The following is a 22,269-nucleotide window of genomic DNA, read 5'->3' as shown; positions in this document are numbered from 1 at the left end:
TAGGAGCGTGTGTTGTGGTTACAGCTTGGGAGCCATGGTTCCTTGTGAGCCCAGCAGTAGGTGATGGAAGGCAGGTGTTAAGTGCTGAGACTGGAGAGGGTGACTGAGACCAAGCTGAGCTTTCTGTTTGTGGACAGGAGGGATTATAGGTTTTGTTTTGTTTTGTTTTGTTTTGTTTTGTTTTGTTTTGTTAAAGAATAGTTTATCAAGGGGTGCCTGGGTGGCTTAGTTGGTTAAGCATCTGACTTCACCTCAGGTCATGATCTCACGGTCCATGAGTTCAAACCTCGCATCAGTTTGAAGTTGAAGCCCGCTTTGGTTTCTGTGTCTCCCTCTCTCTCTGCCCCTCTCCCCCACTTGCTCGCTCTCTCTCTCAAAAATAAATAAACACTAAAAAAATTTTTTTAAAAAGAATAGTTTATCAGTCATCTTAGATACCTTTTGGCTTAAAATGAAAAGTTTTTAAAAAAAACTTTTATTTATTTTTTTTTAAGTTTATTTTGAGAGAGAGAGAGACAGAGCATGCAAAGCAGAGGAGAGGCAGAGGGAGAGAGAGAGAGAGAGAAGAATCCCAAGGAGGCTCCACACTGCCAGCACAGAGCCCGACCTGGGGCTCGAACCCATGAACCCGTGAGTTCATGACCTGAGCCGAAATCAAGAGTTGGACACTTAACCGACTGAGCCACCCAGTCACCCCTAAAACCTTTTTATTTTGAATTGAATTTATTTTTTGTAAAGCACATTTAGATTCACAGCAAGATTAAGGGGTAGGTATGAAGGTTGCCCATATACCTGCCCCCCTCCACCCTGACCCCACACATAGATACCTCCTGCCCCTCATCACCATCCGCCACCATAGCGATACCTTTGTGTAATGGGTGAATGTATGCTGACACATCGCAATCACTCAGAGTCCTTGTTGGCATTAGAATTCACTCTTGGAGTTGTACATTCTGAGAGTTTGGACAAAAGTATGATGACCGGTGTCTACCATTAAGGTATCACACAGAATGTATTCACTGTCCTATAGTTCCCCCTTTGCCTGCCCATTCCCTGGCAACCCTTGATCTCTTTACTGACTCCATAGTTTTGCTTTTTCCAGAGTGTCGTATACTTGGAATCCTACAGTATGGAGCCTTTGCACACTGGCTTCTTTTACTTAGTCATACACATTTTAAGTTCCTCCATGTCTTTTCGTGGCTGAGTACCTCGTTTCTTGTTAGCCCCCAGTAATACTCCAGTGTCCGGCTGCACCCGAGTTTGTTTATCCATTCACCTACTGAGGGACATCTTGATTGCTCCCAAGTCTGGGCAGTTATAAATAAAGCTGCATACACATCTGTAACATAAAATCTGTATGCAGGTTTTTGTGTAGACATAAATTTTCCCTTCCTTTGGGTAAATCCCAAGGAGTGCAATTGCTGGATCACACAATAAAAGTATGGTTAGGTTTGTAAGGACCGTAGGTTTTTAAACAGAAAAATAATTGATCTTTATTACCAAAAGCAAGTTTGTAAATGGGCATTTTGCTCCCCCCCCCACTTATTTCTAGTCCTGTGTGTGCATATGCTGAGAGAAAACCACCCCATAGATGAATTGCCACTATATCAAATAAAAATATCCAAAACTCATATTCTTCCTTCCCCAACACTGTCTGTATTTTGTTTCACACAAATATGCATGTGTGTAGCATTAGAGATCTCTCAATATCTTGAGTATGAAATTATATAGATATATTACATTCCTCATGGTACTTTATGTGCTAGAGAAAATATTTCTTGATATTTGTGTGTTTAATAGCATGAAAGGATAAAATGCACTTCTTAATAGGTATGTTTTAAATCACGGGTATTTTAAAGTCAAATGTGTGTATACAGTTTATGTGAAAGAAAACAACAGGAGTACCTTCTTTAGGAAGATCTGTGTCTTGTAGATGACTCTTTTTAGCCTTCTTAAGTGAATTTAATCTTTTTATCTTTATTTTTGAGAGAGAGACAGAGAACGAGAAAGAGAGAGAGAGATAGCATGAGCAGGGGAGGGACAGAGAGAGAAGGAGACGCAGAATCAGAAGCAGGCTCCAGGCTCCGAGCCGTCAGCACAGAGCCCAATGTGGGGCTTGAACTCTCAAACCATGAGATCGTGACCTGAGCCGAAGTTGGACGCTTAACTGACTGAGCCACCCACATGCCCCTTAAGTGAATTTATAAGTGAAAAACGAGCCACTCTTACAGTTTAGTTGGTGTAACCTTCCTTCCTCAGTATACAGCACATAGTGTATGCTGGTGAATTATGTGCAGTTGATTTTAAAATCAGAACCCTTCAGAAGAGCTGGATGCCTGAGTGTCTGAAATGGTTTAGGACATAAACTGCTAAGAAATAATTTCAGTACTCTTAAACAAAATGCAGTTCTCCTTAATTATTCTATATTCCTTATGTAATACAACTGTAGTGAAAGATGTCTTTGTCTTTTTCTTTTTTCTGTCTCCCCATACCCATGCGAAGTTAATGGTTTAAGGAAAATACTCCAAGCCCAACAGATCATGTCAAATATTTGGTTTGGTAGGATTAATATTTCACTGCAGAGCGACAGTGGGAGCGCTGTCCTAGTTTTAGGGATGATTATGTAAACTAATGAGCCCCATCCGTTAAAAAACTTAGAGAAAGAGAAAGCCATTTATCATGTGGACTATACTGACTGTACTTAGAAGACACTGAAGTAGGTATCAAATGCTTACGGTGGGGTTACATTTAATTAAAATTGTTCTTTTTGTGATATTAAGGTTAATAATTATGACACTGTGCAAATGTTTAGTTTTTCTTTCTTTCTTTTTTTTAAGTCTCAATGGTTTGTTATTCTGTGTCTCATTTCCCCACTGGCTTAAAATTGGCTTTTCACTTTACCATGCTTGGCATTGTTTCCATGACAAGGGATCTAAAGAATTACACTTGGCTGGGGCAGTTGTAATTGTGGATCTCAACCACTAGAGGGAAGTGACTCTGTTATTCGTTCTAGGGAGAGAAGGTGTTTAATCTCTCAAATTCACCTATTCATTGACCCTTAGCCCGGAAGGGGTTGTCCTTAACATTGGGACCACCACCTCTGCCCCTATTCCAGAGAAGAATCTGTGGGAAGGAAAAGACAGAATTAAGGACATAGATCTAGGACTTGGTTTATATAGTTATATCTACCCAGAGTGTGGAGTCTATCCACTTCCTTCAACACAGCTCCCAGTGGATGAGGAGCTTTGCTGGGGAAAGTGAGCTGTTCTTCCAGAAGCACTTCATCTATTCGTTTTCAAGTAACAGCATGAGTAATACTTTTAAAATACCAGTCACTGCTCTCAACCCTTAAAAAATACTAACATAATCCTAGCAACAGTCCTATGGGGTAAATATTCTTATTCTAATTTTGCAGAGTAGGACACTAAATTACTCAGAAGTTAAATAACTTACCCAAGATCCCAGAACTAGTATGAAATGCTGCTGGAATTACAACCTGAGCAGTGGCTCCAACCCATGTCATCAACCACTGTGTGATCATGCCTCTCCATGTACACCTAGTTTTCCGTGCATGAAGAGACATGCACAGAATTATGACCAGTTTGAGTCTGCAAAGGGGAAAGATATTTAGGGTCAAAAAACATAAAAAGAAAACTGCAGAATCAAAATTTATGCCATATTTTATCTATGAAAACATACTTTTTTTCTTTTTTTTACATTTTAACATACCTGAAATCAGGTTGTTAGCTTACAGCTTTGTTAGATGAAATAAGATATTTGTCTGAAAATATAACATACTGACTCCATTAATCATTGAACAATCACAAAAATGTAACTTTGGGGAACGATTTCTATTTTAGATCTTAGCACTTCATGAGAATTCCCAAGTATGTGTGCTGATTGCTTAGATAAGAACAAATAGAAAATACAACATGTTTCACTGGAAAAAAGGTTTAATGTGGGATGTGGGAGCGTTTGACAGCATGTCAAATGGGACTTCCAAAGGTAAGAATCCCCAGAACTTTGACATTTTAAAAATGTCCCTGAATTCTGCTTCTCACTTCTCCAAAGCACCTTTTCACCACGTCTTTCTCTCCTCACCCCTTCTAGTGCGTTATCTGCTTGAGGGCTATTTATTTTCCCTTAAGGAAGTCAGTTATTTACATTAAAATAAAAAATCGTAACAGTAAGAACATTTGGGGAGAACAGTTTATCTTCAGAATGATTTTGCCCAGTCATTGATCAGTCGAAGTTCCCTGTCCCATGGAAGTACGTGACAGCCCAAAATTATTCAAGCAAATGGGGCACAGTCTGTGGTATTTGAGAAAGGCACACCAGCATTGCCGGTATATGGGTCTAGCCAAGACTATATTGACACACAAGTGTAGCCATGTGAAAAGACTATTTTTTATTGTAAATTGTTATTCCACTCCACCCCCCCCACTGACATTTTGAAACCACCTCTTTTGAGGAAAGAAATAGCGTTTCAGATAAACTCTTAAGGGAGCTCCCAAGAATCTGCAATTAAATATTTACACTTGGCAAAAGTGGTTTCAACCACTGCGAATTTTGCTTTTGTAGCTTTATTCTAGATTTCTCCCTTAGGGCCTTTTTTTTTTTTTTTTTTTTTTTTGCTCTCCACCAAGCCTGCACAGGTTTTAGAGGGAGATGTAGAAGTGGTGAAATTCAGAGTTTAAGTTTGCCTGGTGTTGACAGCGCTGTGGAAGGTTCAGTGTGACAAGAAGTTAAAATAATTAAATAAGGTGAAACGTATGGATTATCAGGGGATTGCTTTTACTCATCTCATGTTTTGCTTATTCTTTTTTAACAAAGAAATGGAAGCAAATTTTTAGATGGCCTTGGGAACCCAAGTAATTGTTTTGAAATCAATAATACATTTTATTTAGAAGTATGTTCTATTTATGAAGTCACTTTTCATACCCAAATTTATAGAGCAGTCTGACCACAGCTATTCTGTATTACTTCATCTCAATTCATGATAAGTTTATCTGATCATATTTCTCTGTGAGATTTTCTTAAAAATTACTTAACTAGTCTTGGAAACTTGTAGATAGGAATCTAGTCTAGAGTTTCCTGGAATCAGACAAGTAGATTCGATGTGACTTGACTGGAAAACAGATGTTATTTACTTATTTTTTATTTACTGGGCTTTTTCTAGGACTATAGTGTGTTAGGATTTAGTTATTCCCTCCTGAAATACTTATCCTTTGGGTGAAAAATAAAAATAAGCATGATTCAGAATTGTGTCAGCGAAAACTTCTCAAGACAAGACTCTGAAATATAGGACCTTAGATTCCTACCTCACTCAAAGAAGCATTCATGGCCTCATCTACTTTGAGGTACTGATTCAGGTGGGAGAGGGATGTTACAGATTCTAGGCATGACATTCTTCCATACTTATTATGCATTTATAAAAAAATGGCTGTCTGGGTTGCATGCTCTGGTCTGTTTATCTGTTGTTTTCCACCTGTTCTTTTATTTGCTTCCCTTGGAACTAGCACATCGAAAAAAAATTCGGTAATTTATATCGTGGCTCATATTTATGAAACATGACAAAGACTTCTTTTCCCCTCCCCCTCCAAAATTCTCCTTGTTTGGGTACTTGCATTAACTGTGGGGCTCAATCCACAGACCACATGGTGAGTGATGGATATTAGACCCATCTGGAACTTCCATTGCCTGTTTTATATTTTATAAGCATATCCTAAAACGCCCTTTGTAATTTGGTAGACTAGGCCAGAGCTCTCCAGTTAGGTAAATTACGTGCAGCAGGCTTTGCTCTCCATTAAAGTTGAAAATAACAATGCGTCATTTTGGGTACCCGATAGACACCTGGCACGTCACTGAAGTGAAACTGTTCCCATTTCTGGGACAGAATCACTGAATGGATCTTTCTGAGCCATGAATTCCACAGTATTGTTTTGTTTTTTTTTAAGTTTCATTTATATATTTTGAGAGAGAGAGACAGTATGAGTGGAGGAGGAGGGGAGGAGCAGAGAGAGAGGGAGAGAGAGAATCCCAAGCAGGCTCTGTGCTGTCAGCACGGAGCCCAATGCAGGGCTCGAACCCCTAAAACTGCATCATCACGACCCGTCTACAGTATTGTTTTTAAAGCTGTGGTACTAGGCACTAACAGAGGATAAATAAAAGAAATTATTACTTTGCAGGGAAGAGAAAGGACTTTGATAATGTCACATGACACCCAAAATGCTCACTGAGGATTATGTTTATCTTTTAGCCCCTAACAATTTACTGTCCGGTGTTTTTGAACAATTGAAGTTGTCCCTCCCTGAGCTGCCACCAGAGACAGCCTGGACCTTCCCACTTCTGTGTGTTTTCTTATCAACCAGTGTTATTTGAAGGGAATTGGAAGATGAGTTGGCAAGTCTGTGTGATGTAATAATGGAAAAAGTAACTAAAGATGAGGAAATACTGTTAAAAATGTATGATGTATTTTAATGTATATTAAAACAACAATAACAGAAATGAAAGTAAAATAAATCACTTATGATGAACCGTTTCCAGTTTTGCATGACATATACACATCTTTTTCTGTATGCACATGTGTTTATGTGATACATAGTTATACTGCTGGGTATGTTACAACTCCTACCATAGTTACACTACTTCTGTTTTGTTTTTGTTTTTTTCAACACAGGATATTGCCATACTGTGATATAATTTATAAGGATGACTTTTGCTGCCTGCATAGTTAGTAAATAAAGCCATCTACCCTTGATGCCTGTGTGAACGATAAAACGGTGTCTACATCAGGGACTGAGAGCCCTTTCTATGCGAGGTTTTGAAGCTTCACTTCTATTTTTCTTTAATAAAGGGGGGTGGGGAGATGACTTGGTGGCCATTACTCCCGAGGAGCCTGTCTCCACATTCTGATTGGTATCATTCACTAAACATACCCCTGTAGTTGTAAGTGGGCTCTGCCCTATTCTTCGTAACTTTCTCTAAAACTTTCAGTTCCCCTTCAAGTATGAACCCTGCTGGGTATGAACATCGTCACCATTATCCACAAAAATGTTAATTCTTAGATCCTTAGGTGGGCGGGTTGACTGCAGAGTAAGAGCAAGATCAAGGTGTGGAAATGGGCATTTGCCAAAGAGGAAGAGAGGCACTAGGAGAAGAGACGAACACATGAGCTGTGTCTGTTCCTCCTAAATGGGACGGAGGGTTTTGCTGGGCTCGTTGACATACCTGAGCCAGGAGCCCAGGCTGTGAGGTGGTGGCCCACAGGTTGCAGACCTTGAGCAGCTCTTTCGCGGTGCTCAGAATTCTCATCTATTCACTGCGGTGGGGTGGGGAGCAGTGTGTGTTGATCATGTCCCCAGAAGGATTGAATTTCCAGCCGTGGAAAAAGATCACCCTGTCCAAGTTTGGTTTTAGTCATCTTTTCAGAGGATACAGAGTAACACTGCACTTACTTCAGCCATGTTTGTTGAAAAGGATTGTAAAAAGCTAATAGTTGTTTTTTGGTTCATTTCTTTTTTTTTTTTTTTTTAATTTTTCAATGTTTATTTCCCAGAGAGAGAGAGAGAGAGACAGAGCATGAGTGGAGAAGGGGCAGAGAGAGAGGGAGACACAGAACCTGAAGCAGGCTCCAGGCTCTGAGCTGTCAGCTCAGACCCTGATGCGGGGCTTGAACTCACAAACTGTGAGATCATGACCTGAGCCGAAGTCGGTTGCTCAACCGACTGAGCCACCCAGATGCCCGGTTTTTTGGTTCATTTCTTAATGAATCATCAAAATCTGCCTAAAAACCACAGACTTAAATATTCATTGTTCTTTTTGTTTATCATCATGAAGATTGTCAGTTATGACAGTGCTTTAAAAGAAAAATCATCCAACCAGTTGACAAAAGGCAGTATGGTTTTGGAAGCGTCCCCCTAGGGCTTGTATGTAGAAGTTAAAAAGAAATAGAAAAACAACAGGTTCGTGTATGGTGGGGTTTTTTTCTTAAACCTTACAAAATAATGTGCGTGCATCCATGAAATCTGCTGAGTATCTATGACGTACTTAGAGGCATACACAGATGAATAGAAACTATCCTTGTACTCAGAGGGCTTAAAGCCTAGTGGAGAATTGGACCTGTAAACAATTGTGCTCTAGTAAAAAGACTGGCATAAAAGAAGTGTTTGTATGTACAAAGTTCATTCGAGATCCAGGAGGAATAACTGTTAGGTCTGCAAGAGAAAGTCAGGCTGACTTAGCTGGAGAGGTAACCTTACATCTCTCACTTGAAAGATGTGCAGAAGTTTTCCAGGCAGAGGAGATAGAAATTCTAAGAACAGGGAACAGGATGTGCAAAGGCAATGAGGTATGGCACAGCTCCCGCATCTGGGGAGCTCACAGTAATTCAGTATTTCTGACATGTATGTGTTTTTTCTTTATTATTGGAGCATAAACCATAAGGGGGTGAGTGTCAAAGGATGAGGGAGAAGAGATAACAAGGGACTGTATTCATAAAGTATTCGACTTAAAGAGGTTTTGATTTCCCCATAAAGAACCTCTCAAACTCTAATGTGCATAAGATTCCTTCCCTCCCTCCCACCCCACCCCCCTCCACACTTTGATGGAATGCAGATTCCTGGGCTTCATGCCCAGAAATCCTGAGTCACTGGGTGCGTAGAAGCCGCCTCAAATCTGCGTTTCTCATAAGCACTCCAGGTAATTCAATGATGGTCGGACAGAAACCGTACTTGAAGAAACACTGCTAGAACAGTGGGGAACCACTGAATTTTCTTTCCCAGGAGAGACAGTAAAATGATTGTGAGCACAAGTTAGTGCTGTGGCTTTGGAGGAATAGATTGGAGTGGAGAGGGTGAGGATATTTTACTAACCCAGATAAAGGGTGATGGAGGCCTTGACCAGGGGGCCCTTTGCAACGTGAAAATCTGCAGCTCTTTTATCATTTTATATACTGTGAGAGCTTACCCAATTCACTTTGCTCTCATTTTCTAATATTCCCAACTAGTGTATTTTTGTAACATTTAAGTGAGATTTTTTTTCTACTCTCTTGAGTCTTCTATTTCTGTTGAGTACATGTCATCTGGCCTTATTTTTCTGTTATCATTGATGTATTAGCATTCTTTGTCATTCTGTATGTCCTTCATTTCCTAAAACCCGCCTGTAGAGATCCTTCTTATATCACATCCATAGATACTCCTCTGTCACCCATCTGCCACTATATTGGATGACATGATTGACTGTTGCTACAGCTCTTAAAACTGGAATAACTTCTTTTTATTTATTTATTTATTTCACATTTATTTATTTTGGAGAGATATATAGAATATATGGATATATATTATAGATCTATATTATAGAATGTGGGGGGGAGCGGCAGAGAGAGAGGGAAACAGAGGATCCAAAATGGGCTCTTTGCTGACAGCAGAGAGCCCAGTGTGGGTCTCAAACTCACTAACTGTGAGATCATGACCTGAGCCAAAATCCAGAATCGGAACCTTAGCCAACTGAGTCACCCAGGTGCCCTGGAAGTTTTTTGATAACTACTAACTAGAATATAGTTGTCTCCTCTGATGTGTCTTAACAATATATTGGTTCAAAGAATATTTCTGTGGTTGGAACCAGAAACTTGGTCTCTGCCTTTCAGCCCTCACAGTCTAGCTGAGTAAAGACAGTAAAATCTGAGTTATCTAGCCTCATGGGAAATAACAAATTTGTGTTTGTTGGGGAGAGGGGAAAGGTAGTCTTAAATTACTCTAATAGGATATTTTGAAATTAGGAACATCGTTTTATTTTCCTGCATACATGTGAACTAATATTAAAATAGGGCTTGCTTTTTCAAAAGTAAATGATTTTTCTGAGCAATGAAAGAAGAAAGCCTTCATATACAGCACAATGAAGTATTTTTAGAATTCAGAATTATCCCCAGAAAATGCAGTTTGACCAGTCTGCAAATAACACGTATATTCAACCAAAAACACAGCTCTGTATGGATTTATAACCCAGTCAGCTTTGAAAATACCCATTTGCCCAGTTGCCATAGACAGGTAAGGATTTATGTGTAGAAACAGTTATTTTTCATTTTTAGATTATGAAATCCTCTGAATAGGAAAGACTTCATTTTTAAAGCAATTTCAGTATTTCTAAGGTTTTAAGGCTTTTACATGTGCATTTTATTTTGTCAGAAGATGCCAATCCAATTTTAAGAAAAAGTCATTGTCAAAGTGTATAGTTTTAAGTTTGTAAACTCTTCAAAGTATTCTAAAATTCGCAGGAACATGAAATTTCAGGCCATGGTAAAAAAGACTGTCAAAAATATGGCTTCTGGGAATGGAGTTTTTTTTCCTAATTAGAAATAATAGGACTCATTGTTAAAAAATATATGTGTGTGTGTGTGTGTGTGTGTGTGTGTGTGTGTGTGTACCCACACACATATATATATGAATAAAATCATCCATAATTCTACACTTACAGATGGCCACTAAAAAGACTTTGTTTAGTTCTTTTTTATTCATATACACTCACATATTATGAACAAATTATATCATAACTGCTCCATTTTGGGTGGCTTTCTTTACACATATTTCAGGAGCATTGCCCATTACCTATATTTTGCAAATGTGGTCTTTGTTTCCGATGGCTACTGTAACAAATCATGACAAACTAAGTGGTTTAAAACATGTATTTATTTTTGTAGAATTCTAGAGGTCACAGGTCTGAGATAGTTTCTCTGGGCCAAGATCCAGGTATGTCCAGGGCCCAGCTTCCTCCAGAAACAGTAAGGTGGAATGTGTTTCCCTGACTTCTCCAGCTGCTTTCTAAAGCTACATTCTCCGCATTGCTTCCTCCACTTTTAAAGCCAGCAGGGTAGCATCTTGCTTGTGTCACACTGCCTTCTTCTCTAGTCAAAACTCTCTCCCCCTCCCTCTTATAAAGACACTTAGGATTACTTTTAGGGCCCTCTCGTAATTAGGATCATCTCTCCATCTCAAGACCCTTAATTTAATCACATCTTCAAAATTCCTCTTGACACACAAGGTAACATATTCACAGGTCCCGGGGATTAGAACCTGGACGTCTTTGGAATCCATTATAGTCCATCTTTATTGGTTTTATAGTGTTTCATTTTATGGCTATTTCAGTTTTTACTAGCATTTGCCTTCATAAATTAACATTTATTAACATTATCAACACCTTGTACCTTTGGGGTTTTTTGCCCATAGTATGCTAAGGAATTCTGAGATTAATTTCCATATGCATGAATGTTTGTGTATATAGTTGATTGTATAAGTTCCAAGATGTCAGTTTATAGTTAAAATGTCTATCTGTATGTGTATATTATATGTATATTTTGTAGCAAACATATACATTTATATGTGTGTATCTGTGTATATGAGAGGTATGTGTTGGTGTGTGTGTTTCCATTCTCCAGATAGCTTTCTAGATAGTTGGCAGGGAGAACTTCTCTCCTTATGCTCTTAGCAGCATTGAGTAGGATCTTTATTTTAATCTTTGCCAATTAAACGGGTAAAAAGATACGAGTGATGCTTTGAGTGCATTTTTATGATGACTTATTAGATTGAACACTTTTCATTCTAAACACTGTATTCCATGAATTAATATTTATTTTAATAGCTTTATTAACAGTGAAAATGATGGATAGTAATAGATGTAGGTACTAAAGTTTGCTTGAGAACTTGGCTAAAATATTTTGTGTCTTAAGTTAAATACTAGCCTGTGACTTGTGGAAGAATTTGTATCAGCTTTAGCAATGGGATAAACTTTGGATTGTTAACAGAAGCGCATGGTTTCTACCTCTGTCTGTATATGCTCCTTATGTGGTACTTTGTTGGAAACTCTTAACTCTTACTTTAATGGGATAGTTTTCCATAACTTTAGATGTCTGACCTGGAAAAATATTCAAGAAAAAAAGAACTGATAAATTAACTTTAATCTTACATTACAGAAAGGTCTTAGTGTCAGCTACTAAAGGGCTAAATATAACTACCCTGACCCACTTAAACCAAATTGACACTTGTGATAATTGTACTGTAATTCATGCTCAGGAGCTGGATAAGAAATGATGAACCTTAGACCCAAGCTTCTGGGTCAAGAAACTCCAGGTCCTTGACGTTAATTCCAGATTGAGAGACTATTACAATGATTAGTAACTGAGGGTCACTGTTACATTCAAAAAGCATTTAGCATTTCATATAATCTAATTACATATATGTATATGTATACATGCATATAGCTACATATGCATGGTCTCTATTTTCTGAGATTTTGAAATCTGTGACAGTAGACCTGCTTAACTGATACAGCATATATAGATAATGAAATGGACTCATGAAATTGAATAGGAATAGATCAAAAAAGCTTTGCCAAATATATACAAGCTGAATCTTCAAAATAGCATGATTCTCTACCTGACTTTGCTATCAAATATCTTTCTAACCCTGAGCAAATCTTTTTTTCCTCTTCTCCTTTCTCTAACATTCATGTGAATGGGTGTATTGAGGATTTAAAGATGGAGGAGATACAGCCCCTTCCCTCTTACCCAAGGGGGATTGATCTGCAAATGAACAGAGATTTTGATGTGGTGGGAGAACCTTTTTTTCTGCGGAGGCTGTCAGGAACAGAGGCCATTAGAGGGATATTCAGCGTGGTGGGGTTAGGGAGCCTCAAAGGAAGGCCACCTAGAACAGGTGGCAAGAAGTTCAGTCTTAAAGTGAGATGGGAGTTAGCCTTCCGAGTTTGTCAGATGAGGGGGACTGATCTCCAAGACTTGTTCTCTGCTCTAAGATTGGATTGCTTAGTTCTGTTAGGGGCCAGTACTGTGTGTCAGTTTTTAGTGGATCTTCGAGCCGCCGGTTTAGGATGGAGAAGACACACTGCTCTCTGGCTCCCTCCCACTCATCTCCTGTAGGATGACCCTTGCTGCCCTATAAGGATGATAGACCTTTTCTGTCCACGTCTATCCTGGAGCTCTGACAGACTAAGTATGCAGCTCCTCCCGGGATCTTCTCTTGCTTGAAAGCCAGATGATGGAGGGCTAGGGTAACACGCTTGCAAGCAGTGATTATGACACCCAACCCCGTCCTCTGTGATGGGCTGCCATCATGCATGTTCTCCTCCTCTTCTCTGTGTTACACATCAAGGAGTCCCTCATTTGAACAGTACTTCATTGCTCATAATCATCTGTTCTCTCCTCTTGGGTTTTTGTAAGTTACTGGTTATTTCCTACATTTCCTGAGCCTGTGATTCTCCTGGGATCCAAGGAGTACCTGAGGAAAAATGTTAGGTTCTCTTCCCGTTCTAGCCACTCTTAAGCCTGTCCTTTGCTCTCTCAGACCTTGTCCTTCAACTCGCCCTTGGGGATTATGCAGTTCTCTGCCCAACCTGCCAGGAAACATAAATCAGTTTTATTGTGTTTCCTTTGGTTTATCTATTCACTTTATAAATGTCAATCTACCTTGAAATATTGTTTAAAGTTTTTTTTTTTTTTCATATTCCCAGGATAATGTAACCTTATTTATTATCTATCTCTTGGTGTTCAGCATTCAGACTTATACCTACAAGTTAATTTTCATTTACCTTTTTATCTTCTTTCATAGTTTGGTAACATGAGCAAAAAAATGGTTTAATAACACTAATAGAGTTTTCTTTCAACATACTCCACATCTCTAACTCCACCTTTAAGTTTTATTCCTTAAGATGTGCAGTGATTACAAGGATTGCTTATTCAGGATGGGCAATTTTCTCTTCACACTTCTACCCTTTAATTCACAAGACAGCATTTAGAAGCCAAAGTAGACCTGTAGGTGTGGACAGCAGTGGGGAAGTAATCACTTCTAGGTGTTCTAAAGATGGGGATTCATAGAGGTCAAGTTTAGTTTACAGCACAGTCCCCAGACTAGGCCAAGATCAGGCAGAATACCTTTGGAAACTCAGTATCAATACCACTTTTCATTGTGTCTTATCATTGGAATCGGCCTTGTGGCCAGAGTGTCAGTGCAGGGAGCCACTCACCTGCACTTGAAAGCTTAGTTTCCCACAGTGTTTAAGTTCAGGGGAGGCTCGAGGGATATTATCTTCAACACTGTTCTATGTATGGTGGGAGAAAACCCTATTGCATGGACATGGGGCAGAGGGTGGGAAGCAGAAGGGAGAATTCAAGTCAATGAAAAGAACATGGAATTCTTTGTTTGGGGGGTTGGTGAACAGTGAAGAATTTGACCCATTCTTAAGTACTCATTTTATCCTAAGCCAGCATTTCGGTAGCATGACAAGGTTATTTTTCATTGTCATTTACCTTTCTTATAAAAACAATGACTGATAATATCATCTGATTAAGTGAATGAGCATTCTGGATCACAAAGCTTGTCCATTAATGTGTAGGCTTAGTTATTGTGCAATAAGTAGAAAATCTTGCTAAATATCTGTATATTGACTTAGACTGGCTGTAGTCTTAGGAATTTCCAATAATCTCAATTTCCTCTTAGTTCTTCACCCAGTTTTACTGCACTTGCAACTAAACTATACTCTAGTTTCTGCCCATGTAATTATTTTGTCTGTACAAAAATGTCAGTAGTTCTGACAATTTTAATTCTTTTGTTTGCTGACTGCATTATCTTCTGAATCATAAGTTCTCAAATCAAGTCAAACAGGTTAGAAGACAAGTTACACTTGAGCATCACACCTACTCTTATCTTAAATGAATGTGGGAATGTATCAGCCACTTTCTCTGTATTAAGTAGTTCATTTCTGGCTCCTCACGCATTTTGCCCGTTTTTATTTTTTTTCATTTTGGATACAACCCACATTTTCCCAAGCCTTTTAAGTGCAAAAACTGTGTTAAAGTATATGTAGTTTAAAAAAATTATGTTTTTTCCCATCCCTTTGAGAATTTTCAGGGTGGGTTACTCAGAATGTATAGGGTGGAGATTGTAATGACACCTGCTCATAGGCCAGGATATTTATCATTCAGTCAAGAGAAGAAAAATATGTTTTATGCATTATTTACCCATGTTAGTTATCATTGTTGCTCAAATACCTGGGCTTTTCAGGAAGAATAGAATGCAAGAGTTGAGAAGTAGAGAATCATGAGGTCTTGGAACCATCCAGAACTTGATGTCTGTTCACTGGATCTCCTTCAGGTTACCTCTACTCAGACACCCTTATAGGAGGTCCTTTCTTGTTTTTTTCAGTCTTTTTCATCTTCAGATCCAAAGAGTCTTCTGCACTGTTAATTCAGTATTCAAGGACAGTTGTCAAGCTCCCTAAATTTTCTTTCTGCACTTTCAACACAGTTTCTTCAACATGTAATTTATTATTCTTTTTTTAACTTTAGAGAGAGAGGTAGAGAGACAGTGTGAGTGGGGGAGAGGCAGAGAAAGAGGGAGAAGAGAGAATCCCAACCAGGCTCCGCACTGCCAGCATACAGCCGGATGCAGGGTTGGAACTCACAATCTGTGAGATCACGACCTGAGCTGAAGTCGGCTGCCCAACTGACTGAGCCACGCGGGTGCCCCTAATGATGACATTTCTTTGCTGTTAAGACATAAGGAATGTTAGTACTTCTCTTTTCAGTTACAGAATATAGATAAAAATTAATAAGAGAAATTCTTTAGAGCTTCATTCTCTTAAAGTATCTTCATGGAATTCTTAAGAAGTTGCGATTCTTTGAAAAAAATCAATTGACCTGCTACCACTAATCATTTTAGGGCATCTTAAGGGAAACATAGATACTAAAGCATCTGAAGTGTCTCCATTCAAAAAGCATTTATTAACTGCTTGTATAAATCAGGAACTGTCAGATTTGGGGAATACGGAAATCAGTAACACATGACTTCAGCCTTGAAGAATTCACAGACTCATATGGAAGATGGAAGACCGTAGTAAACAGGCACTTACCATACAATGTGACCAGCACTGCATAGAGGCATGTTCAAGCCATCACCATAACAGAGGGCATGGTGTGGGGTGTCCTCTGCTCTATTCCCATTCCTTTTAGTATTGTATTCTGTTAACTTCTGTGTATTGCTAACATTTATATACATTGTGTTCTAAACACTGTTTACAAGGCCTTATGTATGCCCTCTCATTTATGGTAATCTCAGACGTTGTCCTATCCTGGACCCCCAAAAATGGGGAAAATGGGCAGAAATTAAGTGACTTGCCTCAAGTCATAGTAGTTGTTGGATCCAGAATTCAGACCCAAAGTTGTTGCTCTTAACCAATGGTCTATCCTACCATTCTAAGAGGGAGACATAATTACAAGCAGTAGTTCTCACCCAGGGGTGATCTTGCCCCCAAAGAACATTTGGCAAAGTCTACAGACATTTTTTTTTTTTTAAATTTTTTTTTTTCAACATTTTTTATTTATTTTTGGGACAGAGAGAGACAGAGCATGAACGGGGGAGGGGTAGAGAGAGAGGGAGACACAGAATCGGAAACAGGCTCCAGGCTCCGAGCCATCAGCCCAGAGCCTGACACGGGGCTCGAACTCACGGACCGCGAGATCGTGACCTGGCTGAAGTCGGACGCTTAACCGACTGCGCCAACCAGGCGCCCCTACAGACATTTTTGATTGTTACAATCTGCGACTAGGGGGTGGAAGGCGGGATGCTGCCTAAAGTCTTCCGGTATACAACACAACCCCCCAAACAAAGAGTTATCCAGCCTAAAATGTCCAAGTACTGAGGTGGAGAAATTGCTTTGGAGCTTGGTAGTTTGTGTCAGCCTTTAAAAATACTCTTTTAGGGGCGCCTGGGTGGCTCAGTCACTTAAGCATCTGACTTTGGCTCGTTGGTTGGTGAGTTTCACCCCGACCCCCCAAGTCAGGCTCTGTGCTGACAGCTCAGAGCTTGGAGCTGCTTCAGATTCTGTGTCTCCCTCTCTCTCTGCCCCTCCCGCACTCGTGCTCTGTCTGTCAAATACAAATAAACATTAAAGAAAAGTTTTTAAATACCCTTTTAAATCCTTAAAAGTCTGTTTTTACAGTGTGGAGCAAAAAATACTGAATCAAGTTCCTACGTATCTGGTGAAGCGTATTTTGTCACTTGTTAAATTGAGAAAAATATTGCCTCCTTTGTCTACCTTAGTAGATTTCAAGGATCTGAGGAGCCTCAGTGAGAATTTCAAAAGATGATGCATAAGAAAGCCCTATACAACAATGATCAGAAATTCCTAGAGTCCTTGGGGTGAAACTATTTCTGGGAGTCACAAGAATTAGATAAAGAGGATCCCAGAGTGCACTCCTGTTGTCTGTTTACAACTCCCTTGTCAGCTGACCTCTCCTCCCTTGTCACTCTGCTTGCTATTTAGGTAAGCAAGTTTGTCTGCAGTATTCACTAGGTGAACTAAACCATTTTTTGAGTCTTTTTTTTTTTTTTACTAAAATCTTGTTTTAAAATTTACTATCTCTCACCGTATTACGCCAATTTACGGAAGCTAATTTAAATTCTTTTTTTTTTTTTTTTTTTTTTCTTCCGTATAGACTTTTCCACAAGCATTTGCCTGTTAGGGGAGTTCTTTGAACACCATGCCTTTCTTCCAGATGAACAACAGGAACGTTGATTTCATCTTCCTTTCAAGTTCTAACACATGTGGCAGGAAAATAACTCTAGCATTTGTTGACTAAGTGCCAGGGAGCGTCTGTACAGGTAGGAGCTGGCCATTCCCTGGATTTGTTGCAGTCCGCGAAGCCAACAGCTGTGCCTGTCGTAACTCATCAACTGGATGTAAACTCATAAATCCAGTTGACTGGGGTTTTAGGTGAGTGTGGCCTCCCCTTGGCGTGCTTTTCCTACAAACAGCGTCCGGGTGAAGAGTAATTACTGACTTCCTAGGAGTGTTTTCATGGTGATCCATTCTGCCGTGAATCACAGACCAGCCCTCAGGTGCGCCCAGAGCTCACCTCAGCGGGTGCGGGCCGCGGCTGGATTGATTGATTGATTTGGGGGGAATGATCCAACTGCGGCTGCGGGCCGGGGGCGCGGCGCGGGCCTGAAGATGCTGGGGTCCGGGGTGCTCCGGGGCTCGCGCACGGGTCCCCACCCCACCCCCCAAGCCTGCCCCCTTTCCCATGAGGCCCAGCTCCCGGGGGAGGGTCTGCCGGTGGGGAAGGGGCCCCGGCCCAGCCCCTGCCGGCGGAGGCTGCACAAAGGTGCCCTGTTCAAGTCCGCCTATAGGCCCGCTCTCTGCAAGTGCTTTTAAGTTTCCTTTTTTTCCGAAGGGGGAGAAGAGGCGCTTTTTCCATTTCACTTCTTTTCCTTGTATGTAGATACCAAAAGGAAACACGGCACTGGGCATGTTCGGATGTTGAATGGTTTGCTGATAAGCAGCAGCCTCCCGGAACCGAAGCCTTAAAATAGTCGTCGCCCTCCCCTCCCACCCCCCGCAGGAGCTGCAAATGGTATCTGCCAAACAGATGACAAAGTACCTTGGACTGAATCACACACAGACAGCATTTTGTGCAGAACGCACGGCCCAACTCTTGTAATTACTGTTTATAGCTGCCCAGGGCTGACCAGGAGAGGGCAAACCCGAGAGGAAATAAGTTTCCTGAGCCTTGGAGAAATGGCTGTGTGTTAATTAAAGGCTAGGGGTACTTCTCAGACAGGCTCCAAGTTCTTGAGATCACAGTTCACAGCACGTTTCCTCTGGAGGGAGTGAGTAGATAATTGGGATTTTTTTTTCTTTTTGTTTTTTTCTTTTTTCTTTTTTTTTTTCTTTTTCCGTTCTCCACCCCCCGCCTCCTCCCTCCCTGGTCTGGCCTTATGGCCTTGAACCCGCAGTGAATTGAAGAGAGAACGAAATGGATATGTCTGACCCCAATTTTTGGACTGTGCTCTCAAACTTTACTTTGCCTCATTTGAGGAGTGGGAACAGGCTTCGGCGAACACAAAGGTAAAAACCGCGGGGATACTTTGCCTGGAGAAGGGAGTGTGTTGGCTTTGGAGGCGGCCAGACTGCCTTAACAGCTGGGGTTCTGTTTAGACAGTGGCAGTTTGAAAAGTTTCTGCCCTGCCAGGGGGCCGCTGTTTCAGGTATTCTGTCATTCTCGTGGATTTCCTGGGTAATCCTGATGGCCTGTACTTCCAGAGTTGTTCTCCTTTTGAAATGTGGTTCAGGAGGGGAAGGGTTGTGAGTGGAGGGGAGAGAAATAGAGGAGGAAGATACTTTGTCTCTCTGATGGGATCTTTTCCAGCCCTTTCCTTCACCCAGACGTCCGAGGACGCTTCTGCTTTTTGTAGAGCCTCTCAGATGTTACCTTCTAGTAAAGACTTGATCTTTATAAGGTGCAGATGTGCAATGCAAAGAATGCTCAAGTTAGCCTGTTTCCTATTGTCTGTTTAAAAGAGACAGGTCCGCGTAACTTTGCCGTTGTTGTTTGTTTGTTTGTTTGTTCTTGTTGGTTTGCTGACATTTATTCCTAATACAGGTTGGCCTTTTCAGTTGGTAAAATACCTGACAGAATAGGTGGAGGCCAAGACAATTTTAAAACCAGGATGAAGCTGGGGGCAAAAGTGAAAGGCAGTTCCGAGATTGAGAGGAGATGATTTTAAAGGAAGTGTTTCTCTTCTGTGCCTTGTGTCGGGCACAGAAAGGTGGCATCATTGTGGTTTTAGAGGGGCATACCTTCTGAGTTGCTTAAATGTAGATTCTTCGTTTTTCTTCCAAACTTGGCTTGGACATACACGTGCTCATATGTGCGTAAGAGCAGCGGTGCGGTCAAATAAACAGGATGCTGGCTATCAGATTTGGAGCTTCTGAAGCTCTGGGCTCCAGTGTCTCAGGGACACAAGAAATGGTGTACTTTCTTGTTACATCCATAGCATCTTGTAGTATAAGTTCTGGTACGTAATACTTTGGAAAACTTTGGAAGGTTCCCATGGTATTTCTTAGATTTCAGAAGCATCCTGGAATACTCACAAGTGTCGTGTTTTGTATATGCGCATGCACACACACACATAAAAAACACACACGTGTATGTCTGATACTGAGTAGATTTTAAAGTCATACTACCTTTAATGCAACTTGAACAGAGTTGGTACCAGTAAACCGTGTGAGATTCTCAAGTTGTGCCATTTACGTAAGGTAGCTGTGCTTTTCTTGTTCTGCTGTATATATTCAGAGACCTTATCTTTTGGTGTCGGTCATTTTTGTTCGAGACGTATCATCCATGCACCTCTCCCCCAGCAAAATAAACACGAGTAGTTAGTTGATGAGATAATGCTGTCTGTGAATAAGACCACCACTTTCATGGCAGTAAAGTCTGTAACTTCTTACCTTTTCAGTTTGTCGAGGGCCCTTTGGTTTAGTCCTGGCTATGATGCAATCTGTACTCTCACCTGGAGCCGCTTCTAGAGAGCAGTCTGCTCTGACGTCACACCTGTGTGTCTGAGTCTGAAAAGCAGCTGGAGCCTCTAGCCATCTACCTGTTGATAATACTATTGAGCAAATTCTCAGGCCAGTCTGACCCTGACTTTCCAGCCCAGGGGATTCTAGTTCCAGCCCAGAACACGCCAATTCAGACAGCTCACACGGGCAGAGAGCCCACATTCTGAAGTCACTTAGGTTCTTCCCAGCAAAATGGGAGAGTGTGGGAGGGCTTTCTCTACTCCTTAAGTCATAGACCCGTTTTTTTCAGTTCAGGGAAACAGAAAAGGGGATGGATTTTCTTCCCTCCCTTCTATTAGCGTAGGTTGTCACAGCCCGTCTGTTACTGGGGATTTCCAGGATTCCCAGAGTTTGCACATAGGTGTCTTGAAGATCCTGTCCACACACATCTACTTATTGGTCTCAAAGACCGGCACTACTTTATTATGGAGATTGGGAAACTTGAAGGGCAGGTGTCTTCCGGTCCAGGGCGATGTATGTAGTTGTTGCATTCTCTTATTATACAGTGATCAGTTCCAGCTCTGTGTCCTTGCCTAAGGACATGTAGCATATGCTTACAGTGGGACTCTTCCCATTCTGTGACCTCCCTTCCCTGCTCTAAATCCTGTCTCCTCCTCCAGCCCCCACATTAACCCCATTCCTCAGCTGGCTCATCAGGTTCCCTAAATCTGTCCTTTCAAAAAGACCTCGCTGTCCTCAGGTTGTCCTTTAGCCAGTCTCATTGTGGGTGTGTCTGGTGTTCAGGTGAGGACCCCTTGCCCTCGCCCTCAGGTCACGTGCCTTAGCCCTGGGCATATCTCTGTGGCGCAAGCCGAGCTTTTCTGAACACTTGCTGACTTGGTCTGATGGATCATTCATTTTACGTGTTTTTCCTAGTTACTTGTTCTGATTAATTTAGTAACTTCGGGAACCTCATCCTAACCTTTTCTTTAATATCAGCTTCTTGCATCTATCAAAGACCGAAATCCAGCTTGGAGCATGTGAATGAACATCTTAGAGCTCTTTGGGATAGGATGTTTATACCACTCAGACAAAAGAAGGAGAAGGCGAATGGTTTCCCATTCTCGCCTTAAGTCTGTATTGTATAGGCCGTTGTCATCATGGAAGCCTTTTTGGTTTGCTCCTTCACATTTGCCTTGCCAGTTCAGCATGGCTTGGTTTGCTCTGTCAGAGGGAAACTTTGAAGTTTTGAAACTGGGCCTGCCTGGGCCTATAACTTCTAACTCCCTGAGTTCTTGCACGGAGGATCCTGCAGACCTAATCCCGGGCCTAGATTGTTACACAGTATTGACGAACTGACAGCCTGAATTCCTTATCCTGAATCCCAAAGACAATTTATTGTTCCCTTCATTCTTTTTTGTCTTGACTGTGACGGACAGCACTTGTCTGGGTGCACACTGACTTTGTCTGTGTTTTGCTGTAAAGCTCACATATTCCATTGGAAACTGTGTGTTTTTTTTGTCACGTCATTTTCATTTTGAGGGAAATTTTCTTCTTTTAATTTTATGAAAATTTTAATAAATATTCTGTAAAGTCTTAAGCCCTTCAAAATATCTTTACTTCCTCTTGCCTTGCTGTCAAATTCTTTGAATGATCACAAGTGACACTGTCTTAAGGTTTATACTTCTAGGGAAGTTTTGCCTGGAAAATACCTCATAGCTTCTGCCAATAAACTACTAGCAAATCAAATCTAGCACTGTATAAAAACAATTATTCATCATGACCTGTTGGTCCCAAGTCTATGCACAGGTGGTTCAACACCAGAAAATCAATCAATGGAATCCATCACATAAATAAGCTAAGTAAGCATTATCACAGGATCACAGAAAAATCCATTACTCACTCATATGACAAAAACTCTCA

The 22,269-nt window shown here is 40.7% G+C and overlaps 1 protein-coding gene across 13 annotated transcripts in view; it reads left to right on the top strand.

Annotated features, from left to right (window-relative positions):
• The window catches only part of MAST4 (microtubule associated serine/threonine kinase family member 4), a 568,580-nt gene that overhangs the window by 382,919 nt on the left and 163,392 nt on the right, over positions 1-22,269 (top strand). Inside the window, exon 1 of one of the 13 annotated variants that reach the window (XM_058730804.1) lies at positions 18,444-18,912. The exons of 11 other annotated variants lie outside the window; for them this stretch is intronic. In XM_058730804.1, the coding sequence (XP_058586787.1) occupies positions 18,821-18,912 (92 nt within the window). In that variant the 5' untranslated portion in view covers positions 18,444-18,820. Of the gene's footprint in view, positions 1-18,443; positions 18,913-22,269 lie in introns of those variants that run through there. One more of the 13 variants, XM_058730832.1, reaches the window with a different exon arrangement.

The sequence above is a fragment of the Neofelis nebulosa genome, chromosome 1 (assembly GCF_028018385.1).
Source record: "Neofelis nebulosa isolate mNeoNeb1 chromosome 1, mNeoNeb1.pri, whole genome shotgun sequence".
NCBI classification, from domain to species: Eukaryota; Metazoa; Chordata; class Mammalia; order Carnivora; family Felidae; genus Neofelis; species Neofelis nebulosa.
The sequence above is the reverse complement of the archived record's forward strand: the minus strand, read 5'-3'. Positions and strand labels throughout refer to the sequence as shown.